Genomic DNA, 17,576 nt, shown 5'->3' on the forward strand with positions numbered 1-17,576 from the left:
TAGTCCATTTTAAACAGTTGGGAAAGTTATTGAGTTTTATTAGTTTATGTTAAACAGTTGGCTAAATATTTGGCCACACAAGATTATTTACATTTCATATCAGAATAGACTATTATGGAATAATATGCCCTTTATAGTGTTTGCAAACTCATTGAATAGTCTAGGATAGCTAAAAATTAATAATGTTACTGCAGCTAATTTATTTGTGAGATGTCTTTGCTCATCCTATAAGCATGTGACTCTCTTGGAAAAATAACAATTTCTGACATCATTTATACATTTGACCACAGAAAAATAGGATCTAATCAGAGTAGAAATTTATTTTAAACTATTCTGTTGAATGGGATTTATTCAACATATTGGACTATATCAGAAATGGTATAACTTCAAAATTTTTTAATTGAAGTATAGTTGACATACAAAATTATATTATTTCAGGTGTACAGCACAGTGATTTGACATTTATATACATTATAAATTGATCAGCACAACAAGTCTAGGTATAAAATCCTAAGGTGGCTATCTATGTCAACAGATCTGTGTCACCACTACACAGCCACTGCAAAACGGCTTAACCAAGTCTTTCCCTGGTACCCAGTTCTGAAAATAGATTAGGGCAGATGCTTGCAGATAAAAAGTATATGCACAGAGGTCATTCTAAATCCCTTAATTGCTTGTTATTAAAAACAGAATCAAAAGGATTTACAACCATAAGGGAACCTGGGTCTCTAGACTCCCATAATTGTTAATACCATCATGTATTTCCTACTAAATGTGTGTGTGTAACTTAAAATGCCCACTAGATAATTCTCTGATTATTGAATAATATAATTTTTAAAGTCATTAAAGTGAATTCTATCATGAGAATAAGTTAGACATCATCTTATATAGCTTATAATTTTGGTAACATTAACCGTGAACATACCTGAAACAATGGTGTAGTTATACATGAGTTACTGCTCTGTGAGATCTAATAGAGAATAACAAAGCGAAGTTGGGATATAGCTGCTGGGTAGACAACCAGACTCACTCCTAAGCTGTCTCATACTCCCACAGAAATGACCATAGTGCACATGATTCAACTTTAAATTCAAAACAATTATAATTTATTTCATATCATAGATCCACTAAACACTGTTGCAAATAGTTATGTCACAGGTACAAAATCTAAAGCTCTATGTTGCAATGGTTGCTGACCTCTTTTCCCTAGCTTCCGTATAGTTTTATGTCCTTTCATTTCTATTTTTTAATCATAAAGCAATTAGGAAGAAAGGACTTCTCTACAACTGATAAATCCTTGTAAATATGTAAGTTCTTTGCCCTGCGGAATTATTTTATAGCAATAAAAGGGCTCACATTTGCATTACATTTTCTGTTTACTTAGTAACTTCTGTAAAGAGAATTAATTTTACCAGTTTGACAGTTGGAGTTCTGGTTTGATAAGAGCTCTAAGGAAATTTGCATTAAATTAGGTGATACATGAGGATGATACAATACTTTGACAGAGAGAATTTTTTCATTTTGATGTTCCTGTTTAAAATTCTACAGTTCTTGAATTTAATATGTAAATTAAGTCTTTAGTTTTAAATAGTCTTAGGATGATTTATGCTATGTGAATACAAATCAATGCTAATGTGAGTACCTGGGCACTTACTGAAACGAAGTTGGAAGGTACCTTATTTTTACAATTCCTATTTTGAAATACTATGAAATTTTACACTGCCAAAGCCTATGTGCTTTAGGATAATCCTATTTAGCACTTGAAAAAATGTGATTTAGCTGTGAGAAATTATTAAGGGATTAATATATCTCAATTGCTGTGACTAAACTTAAAAATGTATTTAAATGATTAAAATAATTCCTTAAAAGTATGCATAGCTGTGTTTTTTACGTTTTATAGTAAAATTTAAGTATTTTCAAAATTTTATTGTTCAAATATTTGTTTTTAGAGAAATTCTCTGTGACTAAACTTAAAAATGTATTTAAATGATTAAAATAGTTCCTTAAAAGTATGCATAGCTATGTTTTTTACATTTTATAGTAAAATTTAAGTATTTTCAAAATTTTATTGTTCAAATATTTGTTTTTAGAGAAATTCTCCGCATTCTGTTCCTCATAGACAGTGCCTTTAATAACACACCCTCTTAAGCCAGAGAGAAAGCAAGACCTATTAAGAAAACAAGAGCTCAAAACCTGTTTTAGTGGGTGCGAAAGAGGTAATAGTTGCATAGTATAGAAAATGTTATGTCAAAATAAGTCTTAACTGAGCTTCACAATCCAATTCACAAGTATCTTACATTTTAGCATCAATACTGTAATAGAGAATTAGCAAGACCTTTCTCATTCCTTCATAAGGGCCGGTGATATACAAAAGTAGAATAGATCACTTATACAACTTAAAATGCTTTACAAAATTAACCAAAGAATTACAAAAGGACAGGAAAATGATGATGCACTGATGAAAGCCTAGCATCCTAATGCAAATGCTGTATAATATTCAAAAATGATTTAAAAAAATGTATGAATATGATATTACTTGGTACTGAGTGAACTTGATGTTTCCGGAAATGAACATGATTTTCTGAGGTTTTGTGTGTTCATTGCCAATTGTCGCATCTACCCTCGTTTTAGAAGCACAGACTGGTGAAGTACCACAGAGCCCTGACCACTGAAAGATACCTCCCCAATAGGCTGTCGTTTTATTCCCCCTTCCCTCTTCTCTCTGAAGGGAATTGTGATTGACCAACAACACTGGAGGAAGCACGTACTGTACAGAAAAAGAATGGTTTCCAGCCCAATTTACCTTATAGCCCATCAGTGATAAGCAGTGTAAGAAGTGTGATATTTGAAGTTAGGAAGATAAGCATTTTAATCACATTTCTAGCACTTCTGTGTATGATCTTGGGGAAACCTTTTACTTTGTTTTAGCCTCCATTTCTTGACCGTTTATCCTACATAAGGATAGCAATGCCCATTCATCGTGTTACAGTAAGGGTGTGAAGGTAGTGTTCATAGTTGCCTGGCATAGTACATTTATTCCTCCAGCCGGGATTGACTGTGTGCCTGCTCTGGGTTAGTCAGTGTGAGAATCACAGGAAATAGAGTTGTAAGCAAATATGGCCCCTGGCCTTCTGGAGCTCAGAGCACGTGATGCAGAAACAGAAGCAAAAAGAACAAACTGATAAAGAAACAAGGCAATTTCATATATTGGTATGTTTAAAAAGAGAAAAATAGTGTGATATTATCAATTGTGTAATGGTACTGGCTCAACATTGGCGCGGCTAGAAAGAACTGTTTGTTCGTATTTCTTCCCGACTCTACATTTAGTGACATCATGTTGGTAGGTTGAAATTGGCTATTGTCAGGGTGTTTACACCCGGGGACTCATCAAGGGCCAAAAATCAGGCTGCCCTCCCTCCCCCCACTCCTGAGAGCTTGTTCTTATGTGCTTACCCACACTCTGCAGGGTATAGTAGTGACAGGGATATTAAGGGATGGTTAGTAGATAGGATGGTCAAGGCTCCATGAGGAGACAGCCTTTGATTTGGAAACTTAACGATAAGAAGAGGCCAGTCCTTGCAGAGATCCAGGGTCAGAGCATTTTAGGCAAGGAGAACCGTAAGTGTGAAGACTCTAAGTCTTGGAATGTTCAAGGAACAGATATATTAAAAAGACAATTCATGCTAGTGACTATTTCTGACAAGATACTAAATTGGTTGATGTTGTAGAGAATGACCAGGATTGGGAGCTTCTAGGTGTTCAATGTGCAGCATTAAGTGTTAAAAGTGGCTTCTTATGATCCAGACAGTCTAGGATCCAGAAAATTCCATTAGCTTATGTAAGGTAGGAGAACACCAAGTTATAACTCTGTGCTGGTACTTCATTTCAAATAATCTTCACAACAACCTCATGAGGCAAGTAAAGAAAAAGTAGCTTTATTCCTCAAAGACTGCTGCTAATTAATGGAGAACCTGGGATTGGGACCTTGGTAGGATTAGCCCCAAGGCCTACACTCAGCTTCTAGTCTGTGTTTCAGTGAGAAATTTGGAGAGGAGAAAGGAGAGTAAGAGAGAAAAGTGAGTGTGCCACAAATGCTTGGACAGGCTTAGGAGGGGCCGAGAGGAGGAATTGGACTTGGGTTCTCAAAGGAAAACTCTGAAAACTGGACCAAAGATCAGGAGTCTGGAGAAAGCAGTTGCTAAAGAGGAACTGTACCACAGTGATGACAAGCCCGAAGACAAACAGCTTACATTTGCCAAGAGAGACGTCCATCCCAGTCTTTGCAGTTCCTTTATCCTGGTTTGATCTTTGGTTCATCTTTCAGAAGATTAACTATTTGTGGGCCTGAAAATGAGGGGTAAATTTTGAAGGGCTTTCTTCCATATTAACTTGAAAACATCCTGGCCATCCAAATAATAACTATTCTAATGAGATATTATGTGTCAGTAGTTTTAATACTTAAAAAATATTAAACTTTGATCCCACTGAAACAAATTTTCCTCATAAATGGATACAAATAATTCATGTCACCTTTTTTTTTCATTTTTTATACTTTTTAAAAATATTCCCATTATCGCGTACATGAATGACTGAACTATGTTTTTACTGACGTCTTTTCATTACCAAGGGATACATCTAGAACATGGTTTTAATGTTGAATACTCCATCTCATCTGCAATCATAGGGAGAAGTACTTAAGTGTCAAGGGCCATTTTCTAACACTCTGGTATGGATTTCTATTTCTCGGTATAGTAAATGAGTAATTTTACAATAGAATTTCTAGGAGTGTCTTGATAATGCAACAGCAATGAAAATAATGGACTCATTTTTATACCCAAACCATGCTTATAAAATAGGCCTTGTTATTCCAGTAAATAGCATCACATTCAAATAATTCTCAATTATTTGCATTTTTTTTAATTAAGAAAAACAAATTAAGAATATTTCAAGCAAATGGGAGAGTAGGAAGGCACAGGAAATACGATCCCTGGCACCTGTTGGTTAAATGTTATTTAAATATATTTCCTTTTTTATTTTTTCAAAGTAGGATATCAGTTTCAACTATGAGGAAAATAAAATCTAGCTCCCACCTGCTCAAGACAGAGGCATTTTTACTGGAGGGAAAGGATGAGGCTCAGGATGAGGGTTGGCATGTAGAGCTACAGGAGGGCAATGAAAGACAGCGGTGCTGAAAGTACCTGAGGCCTAGTGAACATGCCCAAGGACTCACTCACTTGACCATGGGTTAGAGCTCTTCTCTATGAAGAAATATTGTGTCTGATGCATATTTCTGTTGAGAGTTCGAAAAGACATTGGATCATACCTGAAATGCAAGTCTTTAAAGGAGAATTGAGTTTCAGTGATTCTAGTTGTTTTCACTCGAGAATGTAGAACATCTTGCTCATTTGGGACGTAGCCAGGAGCTGCTATTCTGTCCAAATTGTTCAGGTAGCTAATAAGAAAAACAAACAAAATAGCATATATAATTTTAACTTTGTACTAGAAGATATCAGTATTGAGTACAAATGAATTTTTAGTTTAGAGTCCATTAAAATTATTAAACTCCAGACTGGTGTTTTCAAACTCTGCTCCTCAGAATTACAAGAACATGGTGGCTGGGATGTCACAGAGCACTGAGTGTGACACACAGCTGACCTGTGGGACCTTTTTTTATAGGCAAGTGGATGAATGCTGCCTTAGCTTGTATTTTATAAGGATGAGGTGATGGATTCACTGGCGTCTGAATAGACATTTGAGAAGAAAGCTCTCCTTATAGGACTTAGATCATCCCCAAAAATGCTACCTTGTAATGATGGTCACTAGACTAGTCTCAAAGGGCTGTTGTTTGTATGTAGGCACTTCAAATTTTGAGAGTGTGACTGGTTTTAATATCATAATTTGATGGTGGTTGTGTTGTTTCTCCTGGATTGTTTAGTTTAAGAGTCGGAATAGTTTTCATTAAGAACCATGACTATATCCAGTTAGCTCAGTAACAGAAGAAACTTTTGACTTTCTTGCTGGTTCATGCTGGAACTAGTTCATGAAATTGCTGACCCACGCCCGAATCACACTCCTGGGGATAGCAAGCTGAATTTCCACACTGTTTCCTCTCCAACCTCCTCTTCGCTTCCATCAGTGCCTCAGTGTGTCCTTCACTCTTCACCGGAGGCCATATTTAAAAACCCTACGGTTACCAGGAGAAATACTGTCCTCCTTCTGCGCACAGGATCTCTCACAGGTGGTGAGAGGCAGCAGTGAATCTGATTAAGCTGTGTGCTCTAGAAGAGTCTGTTAGATTAGAGGAAGCAAACTGTTCTCAGCTTCATCCTTCAAACCAGATCATGTCCTTGGACTAAAACAAACTGTTTTACTGCTTTAAAAACTGTTGAAAATCACTTATTATACACTTTTGATACTAAGGCTTTAGGAGCTTAGCAATATGGCTATTTCTATAAAATTGTTAAATAGAGATAGCAAGAGCCTGGTAAGGTTTTTATGACAAAATTGTCCATTATATTGAACCAAGTTTATACATATAACCTAAATAGAAAGATCATAATGGGCATGCATCCATCTAGACAGAATTTGAGAGGTATAATCTAACTGAATATTAGTTATTACTCGGCAGTTGAAGTTTTCAGGGACTAAGCTGAAGAGCTTTATGCGTTAGCACCTAGCACAATGCCTTGAAAGCCAATGCTATTTTATTTTATTTTTTAATAAATTCAACAGCAATATAGATAATTTATTCTTGGAGGATCTTTCTGATTTTAAGCTGAAATAAACTAAGAATTGCCAAGTGCCTCAAAGGGATTTTGGCCAAGGACCAATAGACAATCACACTTCAGAAACACATATATGTATAATGTGAAAATTTATCACCATGTTTTATTCTAATAAAGTTTAATTTTATTAAAAAAGACAAATCAAGATAGAAATATCAGAAGAAAGTATTGGAAAAATGTTCTAGTTTATCTATTTTCGATTTTTGAAGCCAGGCCCTTGGTGAATTTCCTGTTAACTCAGGCTGCATATGTGGTAGTATATTACTGCTCAGCTGGTTCATGCAGGAGCAAAAACCAAACCAAACCAAACAAAAACATACCTTCCATGATAGAGATTAAATTCATTTTAATGATAGCTAAATGAATGCTTTGGTAAAGACACATTTTAATGTACTTTTATTTGCATGCATAAATGATCTCAAGCAAAGCAGAAGCAGTAGCAGAGTGACAAATTTGCATTTAAGACGTTCATTTTAATAAACAAATATAGAATTTGGGTGCTCAAGCCTGTGGTCTAAAACTTAAACCAGAGGCCCTGAATACATATAGCTCAAATCACTTAAAAAATACCTGATTCTTTTTCTAATCATATAAAAATAGTATTCTCCTAGTAAAGTCCATGTTGAATCTTAAAATGTGGAGTTTAAGTCACACACTGGACAGCCCAATCAGCAAACCATGAAGTATTAATTAAAATTTTTCCCACTGTCATGACCCTTTTCTTTCAGTTTGCTAGTACTGATTAGGGGAGGGTTGTTATGTTGCCAACAAACAACATTCTCTGATTAGGACTCACCTCTTTGCTGGCCTCAACTTAAAGGGTTGCTAGGTTTGAGAGAATAACAAATATCTCACTTTCACAAAAAAAATGGATGGATGGATGGACGGGTGGATGAATAAATAGACAGAAGGAAGGAAAGGAAGGAAAAGAGGGAGGGGAGGTAGAGAGGAATAGAGGAGAAGGAAAAGAAAGACCCCTTCCCTATATAATGCATATGAAATAAAATGGATGTGTTATCAATCTGAGAGTGTATTTAATTTTAAAACGTGAATGTAATTAAGTATTTGAAAGAAAAAAATCGGCTGTTAATTTTTGGAAGAAAGCAATGGCCATTCAACTATTTTTCTTAGCAAGCTTTTACTTAATCTCCCCTTTAAGAATCCCTGAGGGAAAAGAAAGTTAACATTTAAATTTTAAGATTTTAAATGAAAACTTTCTTTTTCCTGTAGTTATTCTACGGCTCTTTGCAAATCGATGTGGGTGGTTAAAAATCATTACATTACTGGCGACGTTCACAAAAATGGGTGCAAATAGATGTTGTGTAGATTTGTTAAACTTGAAGAACAGACAAATGCTTTTAATATGAATCTGAAATGTGATAGTCCCAGTGAAAAATATTTTTTATGTGTCAAAACAAAGAAAAATGCTAAAATTAAAAATTAAAAGTCTAGGAAAAATAATAAAATGTCATTCTATTTGCCCATTTTGGGTATACAATATGTAAAATTTTTTTGTTATCAAAGAGCAAAGAATTTGGTAAACGTAATGATAATAAAATTGCAAATACAAGTTACATTATTTTAAGGGAAAATGTTTACCCAGTAATGTGTATCTGAAACTAAATGTATGAATTACAAGTACTGAACTATCCTTCTCTTCTTCTCTCCCCAGAACATTGCTAAGCAACATTTTATGAGAATATTCCATAATTCAGTTTCTGATTGTGACTGCCTTTATCAATGATTCATATCAAAAAGCAATGTTTTATACTATAGAGTAGTATTAAAACATTGTTGATGTAATCACAGGCTGATATCCATTCTCTAGGTCATCAGAGAGATAAGAGTAGGACTTTCCTCCAAGGGCAATATGTCCATTGGATTTTGGAATTTAAAATGAAAACGAATGAGCAATCACAGAAGCCTGTTGTTATGTTTTCCTAGAATTTATATGGTTTGTTTTCTCTCCATAATCCTCCTACTCGTTATGCTTAAAAATCTGAAGCATCATGCAAATTTTACTGTTCTGTCCTCAAATAATCTTTCATTTGTTTAACTTTTACTTAACTGTTTTTTAAAGTACTGCTAGCATGTTCTGTTGGGAGCCTCAGAAGAACTGTTATTTGTACCCTTTTACACATTCATATGCATGGACAGAAATATAGAATAAGTATTTACATTATATTTACATGCATGTGCACACATGCTTATAAGCATGTAACCATGGGACAGGTCAAGGACTACTTACTAAAATGGAAATTAAAAATCATTTAGATAATGAAATTATAAACATTGTTACAACATCCTAATTTCCTTATGGCTAAACATTGCTAGCTGGTTGATATTAGTTGTGAAAATTATATAATCTTGCTTGAGACTCAAAAAGAATCCCACAATATACAAATGTTTTTCAAATCAATACATAACTTTCTTCTAAAATGCTATATCATGCCCATCAAACCAGTGGAGCCAAAGCATGTATCATTAATAAGGTTATTTTAGAAGATGATTTTAGTAACTTGAATAGAGATGAAGTGAATAGCCCAAGACCTCAGTGTGCATGTTACCAGTCTGTGTTCATGTTGAACTTAGTGTGTAAGGATTAAATCTTTTTAATTGGGAGAAAATATTTACAACATATATATCTTCTCAGACATATAGGTTCAAAATTAGTTATTTAAAATGATCCTGTGGTTATGTTTTTTACATCTTATTTACATCATCTTGATCTTTTTTTCTTTCTCTTCACTTGCTTTTTAGTATGATAAAATGTAAAGCCATTTACTTTCATCATTTGTGATTACAAATGTAGAGCATACAGAGTTACAATTCTTAAATGTAAATGTTTCAACTACAGTTCCTGTCAAAATGCATTCACTTACTAAGCTGCTGAGTCGTTGAGCTGATATTCAGATACCCTTTCAAAGCAGGCCTGAATTCCTGGATCTCTCCACAGTCGTTTTATTACCTCAGCCAATTCAGGCGTCATGCTGCCATCTTCCAGGGTATTTGTTATCACATAAAGTTGTCTTTGGTCTTCCTATAGCATTGTTTTTGTGAGAAGGATAAAAATACGTTGTTATTTGGGATCACATATTCTTCTTTTTCCAATAGAGCATTTCAATTTGGTGAGTCTTATTTCATTCAGTAATAATTTCATTGAGCATCCAGTCACTATATTTTCAGGTTAATACATTAGAACTCAAGTTCCTTATAATGATTGGCTCATGTCCAGAAAAGTTTTTCATTGCAAAAACTGTGAACTATTACATGGAGAAATTAGGATATTTGGGTATATATCACTGACTTCTAAATGTGATGTAAAAAGGGATAACAATATTTTAATGTGAGTCCACTGAGCTTCTAGACGACCAAAATGCTAGTGTCAAAGTGTAATGAACCTGATCTAGTCAGACACATTATTGATCATGGCCGTATATTTTCCAGGAAACAAAAATACCAAGGAAGAATTAGAGTAAAAAAGGAAATTAAAACTCAGTACTCTAAAATTATGTATTGATATACAGTATTATTTGCCATCACGTACCTCTTTGTAATCATAAAAATTAACAATGGTAAACTTTTTTTGTAAATTAATTAATTAATTTTATTTTTGGCTGCGTTGAGTCTTCGTTGCTGCGAGCGGGCTTTCTCTAGTTGCGGAGAGCGGGGGCTACTCTTCGTTGAGGTGCGCGGGCTTCTCATCGCGGTGGCTTCTTCTGTTGCGGAGATCAGGCTCTAGGTGAGCGGGCTTCAGTAGTTGCAGCACACGGGCTCAGAAGTTGTGGTGCACGGGCTTAGTTGCTCTGTGACATGTGGGATCTTCCCGGACCAGGGCTCAAAGCTGTGTCCCCTGCACCTGCATTTGCAGGCGGATTCTCAACCACTGTGCCACCAGGGAAGCCCAGCAATGGTAAACATTTTGATCCACCCAGTTTTTGAACATCCTTATAGGTGTTGTCACTTGTGTGCCTTTGGGGCAAATCGATAGGGCAGAGTTGAGACTTCATTAGGAAAAGAGATGGGAAGGAAGTAAAGTAAAAAGAGGAAAAGGAGAAAAGTAAAAGCAAGCATTGTGTTACTCCTGATGGGATATTTGGAAGTGACAAGGGCAGAAGGAAATAAAAGTTTGAGTAAATAATGTAGTCCACAGTTTACTTAAACTAATAATCAAAAAATGGTTTATGACAAAAAAATTTTTGATTAAGAATGTGGATTTCAGAATAATTCAGTTATTGACCATGATGCTAGGCCAAGCAAATGAAGAAATCTGGGCTCAAATCTTGGTTGTCAGACTCCAAATCTCATGCTCTTTCTTGCTCTAACTCTTTTGAGTGCATATTATTATAACAACTCACATGACATTTAGCACTTGTAATATTTTGCATAATCCTGACAACAGTAGTCACACAGACACAATATTTTCTCCATCTTACAAATGACGAATCTAAAACTTGGAGGTAAGTTTGCCAAATCAGTGAAGACAATAAGCATTGAAGAGTCAAACCCAAACGTATTTTCTGCAAAATCAGGTGGATACTAGTGAAGTATGTCCAATAAGAACCTGATGACTTTCTGATATAATTCAATTTATTATTATTTGAAATCTATGACAGGCTTCTGTCACCATTTTACTAAAAATCTGCTCTTTGCATGAAGATCTAAGGGTATATCTCTCATTGTTAAAGAAAGGCTCTGTTGAGACTAAAAACCTTATTTCATCTTTCTTCACAATCGGATTTTATTGCCAAACCAAACTGATCAGATGACCACTAGGCCACAAACTTTAACTGGCCCAAATCAAGGGCTTTGATCCTATTTTATTGCATCAACAAAAGGTGAACTTTAAAATCCTTCTTCCCGATTCGTTTGATGTGATAGAAAAGTGCAAATTAGTGAACTATGATCCGATCACTTTGCTGGCATCATCCTATTTGCCTCCTTCCACACTAAAGTGCCATTTAGGACAAATGATGCAGTGCAACAGCTGCTCAAACAGTATTGTCCCTAAAGGGAAAAAAATCACATGCCTTGTAAGCTTTACAAAACAAGCTATTATACACTCTTTCATTCTTTTAAATAGTTACCATTTTAAATTTACATATACTTTATTTGTAGAGGTATCAAAAATACAGTCTCACCTTGAGCATTTAAATGTCATAAAGTCCTCTTTGATCATCATTTATTATTAGCTTCCTCAAGGGCAAGCCATCCTATCAGTTTGGTTTTGTCTTTCAAGACCTTTTATATTTTAGTGTACTGCATGCAGAGGTAAAGTCAATGGTGGTGATTTTCAAACCAGGCTGCACATTGTGAACATGTGGGGTACTTTTTTAAAAATATCGATACTAGGACCCCAACCCAAACAAAATGAGTCTGAATCTCCAGGTGTCACGGTCTGCAAAGGTAGTTTTTAAAATCTCCCAGGTGTCTCAAATGTGCAGCCTGAGTTGAGAATCCCTGGCAACATATTTTTTAACCATAAATAATATCGTATTAGACATACTGCAATTCAATTCTTGAAGTTCTTCTACAGTTATCAAAGGGTTGATGATAATTAAAGAGTCCAAATTGATATTGTTTAAGGGATTGGGTCCACCAATGAAATTTGAATTTTTGAAATACATCACACCAAAATTAACAGCTATTATGAACAGTCTTCTATATAACAGCCAAACTGATTGAACATCAAACTCCTACCTATTATCTTACTTCCAGATTAAAAAAAAAACAAAAAAAACCCAGTAATTTCCCATCAAACTCAGAATAAAATTCCAAATTCCTTACTGTGGCTCACAAGGCTCTACATTTTTAGCCATGTCTTCCTTTCTAATTTTATTTCCTGCCTCCCCCCTACCCCTGCACTTTTGTCCCTCTTTCCTCAAGACACACTGGACTCCTTACTATTCCTTGAACTCACCAAGCCCCCATTTCAGAGCTTTTGAGAATGGCTGATCTCTTCATGTGTTTCCTGTGGCTCACTTCCTACTTCACTGAAATCTTCCCAAATCTTCATCTCTTCCCAAATACCACCTCCTCAAGAATGCCTTCCCTACCACCCTTTCTTTCATTCTTTCTTCACTTTCTAGCCCCTTAACCTCCTTGATGTTTCTCCATAGCACTTATTGCTACCTATATAGTACACAGTTCTTTATATCTTTTATATTAGACTATAAGCATATGAAGGCAGAGATTTTATTGTTTTGTTCATTTCTATATCCTTAAAACCAAGAACAGACCCTAACACTAGTACATGTCCCTGAAATATTGTTGAATGGATGAATCAGTAAAATGAATATACTAATTAGCTCAGACCTCATGTTCTAGAGAAGTTTTAAGGGATGTATAATAATTTTCCATAAGTTTCAAATAATTCACAGTGGGTATGAGTGGCATCCTAAAGAAATTTTATTTCCCTATCATGTATTTGGAAAAGCTTGGGAATTATGGTGGTTCTAGAATAGCTCATTCTCTTAATGTTGGATAGTTCTAGAATTATGTTGCATAGAAAGTGAAATATATGTTTCCTCAGCAAGTTACTCAGACTTTGTTCATCAATATTAGGGACCTCACATGATCCTAGAAACTTGTGGAACTCATTCTGAACCCTAGAATCATACTTCAAAAGGTTGTAGAAAAAAATATTGATATATCAATGGAAGGAAAGGATATTATAGCCTAATAATTTGCATAACTGCCAGGTTCAGAATACCAAGTTTTAACTACAGGATTTTCAGAGCCTTTGCTTACAAACACTGTTGGTAAATTTCCAATAAGTTGTTATAGTACATATGTATCCCAAACTTATTTGATTACAGAACTTTTATTATAGAACATCTTGAGAAATCAGTGTTCTTTAGTTGAAATTATAGGATTCACTTCATAGGGTGCTATGTCAAAGATGGTCACAACACCCAAAATGTGTAATTAAAGGGTTGTTAATTTTCAGCATCCTTTTATGTTGGTCTAGTGATTGCTTTAGATGCTCTAAAATAGAATATAGTAATATTCAGAGAGAGTAAGTAAATGCCTTTATTATTTCCCCCTTTTGTTTCTTCACCTTTACCCTCTTTAAAAGTTATATACTCATGAAATTAGTTTATCAAACATTAAACCAAAAGAAACAAGAATGACCCCCCTTTAGCTGTATTCCCCTTCAACTACAGATTCTCTCTCTCTCATACTCCTCAGCGATAGTTCTTTAAACTCTGTTCTCATATCTACTCATTTCTGAACACACTTCATTGGATTCTGCATTCACAACTTTTCTGAAACCTCTCCCATAATCTCTACATTATTAAATCCATTAGATTCTTTTAAATATACTACCTTCTTGACCTCTTAAGACCTTTCAATTTAGATCACCTTCCTTTGGAGCACTTCACTCAAATTCCGTGATTCCATATTCTCCTGGTTTTCTTCTTACTGTTCCATCATTTTCTCCAAAGTTTCCTATTCCTCTCAAATGACCGGAAAACGTTGTAGTTTTTCAACATTGTTACCTAAGTCTCCATTCTCCTTAGTGCCCTTCTCTTCTCAATCTAAGCCCTTGATCTCTTCCATCCCATCCCCTTCCTTAGTGTAAATTATATGCCTTAGTGTAAGGGTATGGCAGTAACACTGAGACTTAAGTCTCTAACCAAATATCCCCTTTGAACTTCAAATGCACATTTTCAACTGTTCATACATGTGGATAGCTCACAGAATTACAAACTCAGCATTTCTGAAGGGAAATTTATTAGTTCCACCCCATCCTCATTAGTGATAGTCTTCCCTTTCTCAGTAATTCTCTCTACACATGAGGAGGATTTAGCTCCATATCCAGCTATGCTGCTCTTTTGAAATAGCTCATGCTTTGTAATTACTTGTTCAACACCAACTTTTCTTCTCTAGAGGGCAAATACTATTTCCGTCTCATTTACTGCTGATTCCTCAGTATATTCCTAGTGTCCAGTCAGATGTCTGCCATATAAATAATAGTTTAATGAAAAAAAAACATTTTTGAATGGTATTGGATGTATAGACTTCAATACATAAGTGTTAATGAGCCTACATTCAATGTGATTATTGGAAAGTAAAAATTCCTAATATTTACTGGGAGCTTACATTCTTCAATACTTTGTGTTTATGTGGGTTTCTTATGGTTTTGCTTCCTCCTGTAATAGTCATTGTAATTTAATGATGAAAGCACTAACACTTTGTGGATGAAAAATCTGAACCTTAAGTAACTTGTCCAGACTTACAGGACCAGTGACTAATAAAGTTCATGTATATTTTCGGTTAGGATACTTTCTCTCTTTGAATGGCAATCTGTGTGATGATGTACAAACTGTATAAAATAAATTGAAATATATAAACTGTGTAAGTAAATTGAAAGCTAAATTGAAAGCCATAGGACACCAGATCTCTGAAAGCCACACATAAGCAAAGTGCTTAGCAATTATCTGTTGAATAAACAGTTTAAGCCAGGTAGAGAGTGTATTAATCTTAAAATCAAATACTGAAGAATGTGATTGAAACTGCTATAATCTACATTAATCAAAATCAAAATATGAGCTATGTAGTACCTGACAACCGTGATGCTTGATACTTGAGGACATAAGTACTCCTAAGAAGTTATGTCAATTGCTTAGTGCTGCTTAAGTTACTCTGTTTACACCATTTAATGTAGGGTTTGAATAAATGACATTTATTTCTATTTTGTAGTTAGCATAATGGCAGCAATGTACAGAGTCTATTTTCACTCCACCTGCATGCCAGATCATTAAGACTCTTAACCAACACATTTCAGGTATTTAGTGATGACTGGCATCACTGATTTGCAAACATTGGGCTGCATGAAACAAAAAATATATTTAAGTAGCCGTGGGCAAGGTTGTGATGCAAATAAATGGAATATTACACATGCAAATTCAAACATTGCTAAATCATCCTCAAAGGATTGCAGAAGGAAAGCCTGTTTGAGGAACTATTATTGCTTAGAAGAAAGAAAATAAAAGAAATAATCCTAATTGTTAAAAATATTTTTACAAAAATCCTCGTATAGGGAAAAGCACTATAATGGAAGCCAGGAAAAGTGGGTTTTGCCCTAAACTCTGGCTATTTAATGCAGGTCAACTTGCTAATCCTCTCTGGCCCTTCTTTTTTTTACATCTTTAAATAAGGGGATTATACTAGGTTGTCTCTTAAGGATCAGTAATTAGCTTTTTACTTAGCAAGGTTATTTCTTTTCAAGAGAAAGATTTCAAGATTCCGAGGACAAAGATATACACAGAGTTCTGAAACTTTTTGTAGTGTTTATAACATGATGTCCAGAGGAAATGAAGTAATTTAGCATAACATTCACATCTTGTCCTATCACTTAAGACACACTGGAAAATAGGAGTGCCCATTTTCTATTTATAACGGTAACAAAGGCACCCTCTTTAATGGCGGTAATTACCCTCTGTTAAATCCATTGTCACTGTTCCATGTGTGTACGTGCCACTGAGTTCTCAAAGTTGAAATGCCTAGACATTTAATTTAGCTGAACTCTTCTTTCCCTTCCACTCATTCAATCAGAACTCAAAGTTTTACTACTAGTTTTGGAATACACACCTATTGAAAGTTAAGGTCTTTGTGTACGTTAATCACTTTTTTGCATAATATGTTCTGGTTCCTTTCTGTTTTTTTTTTTTTTTTTTTTCTTATTGCTTTTAAAAGTGCTTGTGTGTTCATTAGGCATCATTTGAATGACATATTGCTAAGGATTTGTGTTGCATGCATACACATAGAGGCTTTAGCATAGGGGGAAAAAACAACACAAATGCCTCCCAAGATATTAAAACCTTCAAATACAAGGACTCTTAGTGAAAGGAGTAAAGGCAGTACCTATACCTATTATTTATTGTTTTTAATATTTGATTGCCAGTAATGGCTGTATTTCTACTTCAAAAATGGCCATGTTTGTCCTGCTGTAGCAAACAATTAAATAACTTAAATAAGTGAATAAAACAGTCAATTAAAGGCTGTAGAAAAAAAGAAACAGTAAAATGTCTTTATGGATAGATCAGGAATAAGTTCATTAAAGAAATCCCAGTTCTCTGGCAAAAATTGAAATTAGAATATTACTGTAATTATTAAATTTAAATGGCAATTATAAATAAACTTGGGGGCATTTAGGTTTTCTTCCTGGACCCAGATTCTGATCAATATCCTTTTTTCAGAGGATGAGGAAATATCTATCACCAAGCAAATTGACAAAAGCACAGTTAACAAAATCCAGTTGTAGTGGGACTTAAGCAATATTGCTTTTCTAAGGACTGCAATTGCTGTGAGGCAGAGCTCTCTACCTGGAAGTTCATTCCTAGATCTGTTCAAATTAATAAGCAAGCATTCACTGGGCATTTTCAGTAACATATTTCATGCACTGAAGAGAATGAATGAATTATAAAAGTCCCTCCTCCCTAAAAACAGACTAGTGCTCCATTGTCTCATACAGTAGCCACCAGACATGTTAAATAAAATTAAGTAAAATTAAAAGTTTAGTTCCTCAATCACACTAGCCACATATGGAGAGCACAGGTGTAACATTCCTGTCACTGCAGAAAGTTCTATTGGAGAGTAGTAGATTATAGGAAGGTAGGGCATGAAATCCTATTTTTGTACAGTGTGATAATGTATAGCAAAAATACTGGCAGGTGGTATGATGAACTAGAAAACTAGTGATCAACTCTATTGGGAGTGGTTGTAAGGGATCAAGGAGACTGCCTGGCAGCAGTGATGATCAGTTGATTTTTCAAGGATGAATAG

The 17,576-nt window shown here is 34.9% G+C and overlaps 1 protein-coding gene across 1 annotated transcript in view; it reads right to left on the reverse strand.

Moving 5' to 3' along the window:
* Positions 1-17,576, reverse strand: part of LOC309632661 (guanine nucleotide-binding protein G(t) subunit alpha-3-like) — a 72,031-nt gene that overhangs the window by 9,576 nt on the left and 44,879 nt on the right. The window contains 2 exon segments of the mRNA XM_082400420.1: positions 5,324-5,452; positions 9,668-9,825. Of these exon segments, the coding sequence (XP_082256546.1) occupies positions 5,324-5,452; positions 9,668-9,825 (287 nt within the window).

This window comes from Balaenoptera borealis (assembly GCF_965194805.1).
Source record: "Balaenoptera borealis genome assembly, chromosome: 7".
Lineage (NCBI taxonomy): Eukaryota > Metazoa > Chordata > Mammalia > Artiodactyla > Balaenopteridae > Balaenoptera > Balaenoptera borealis.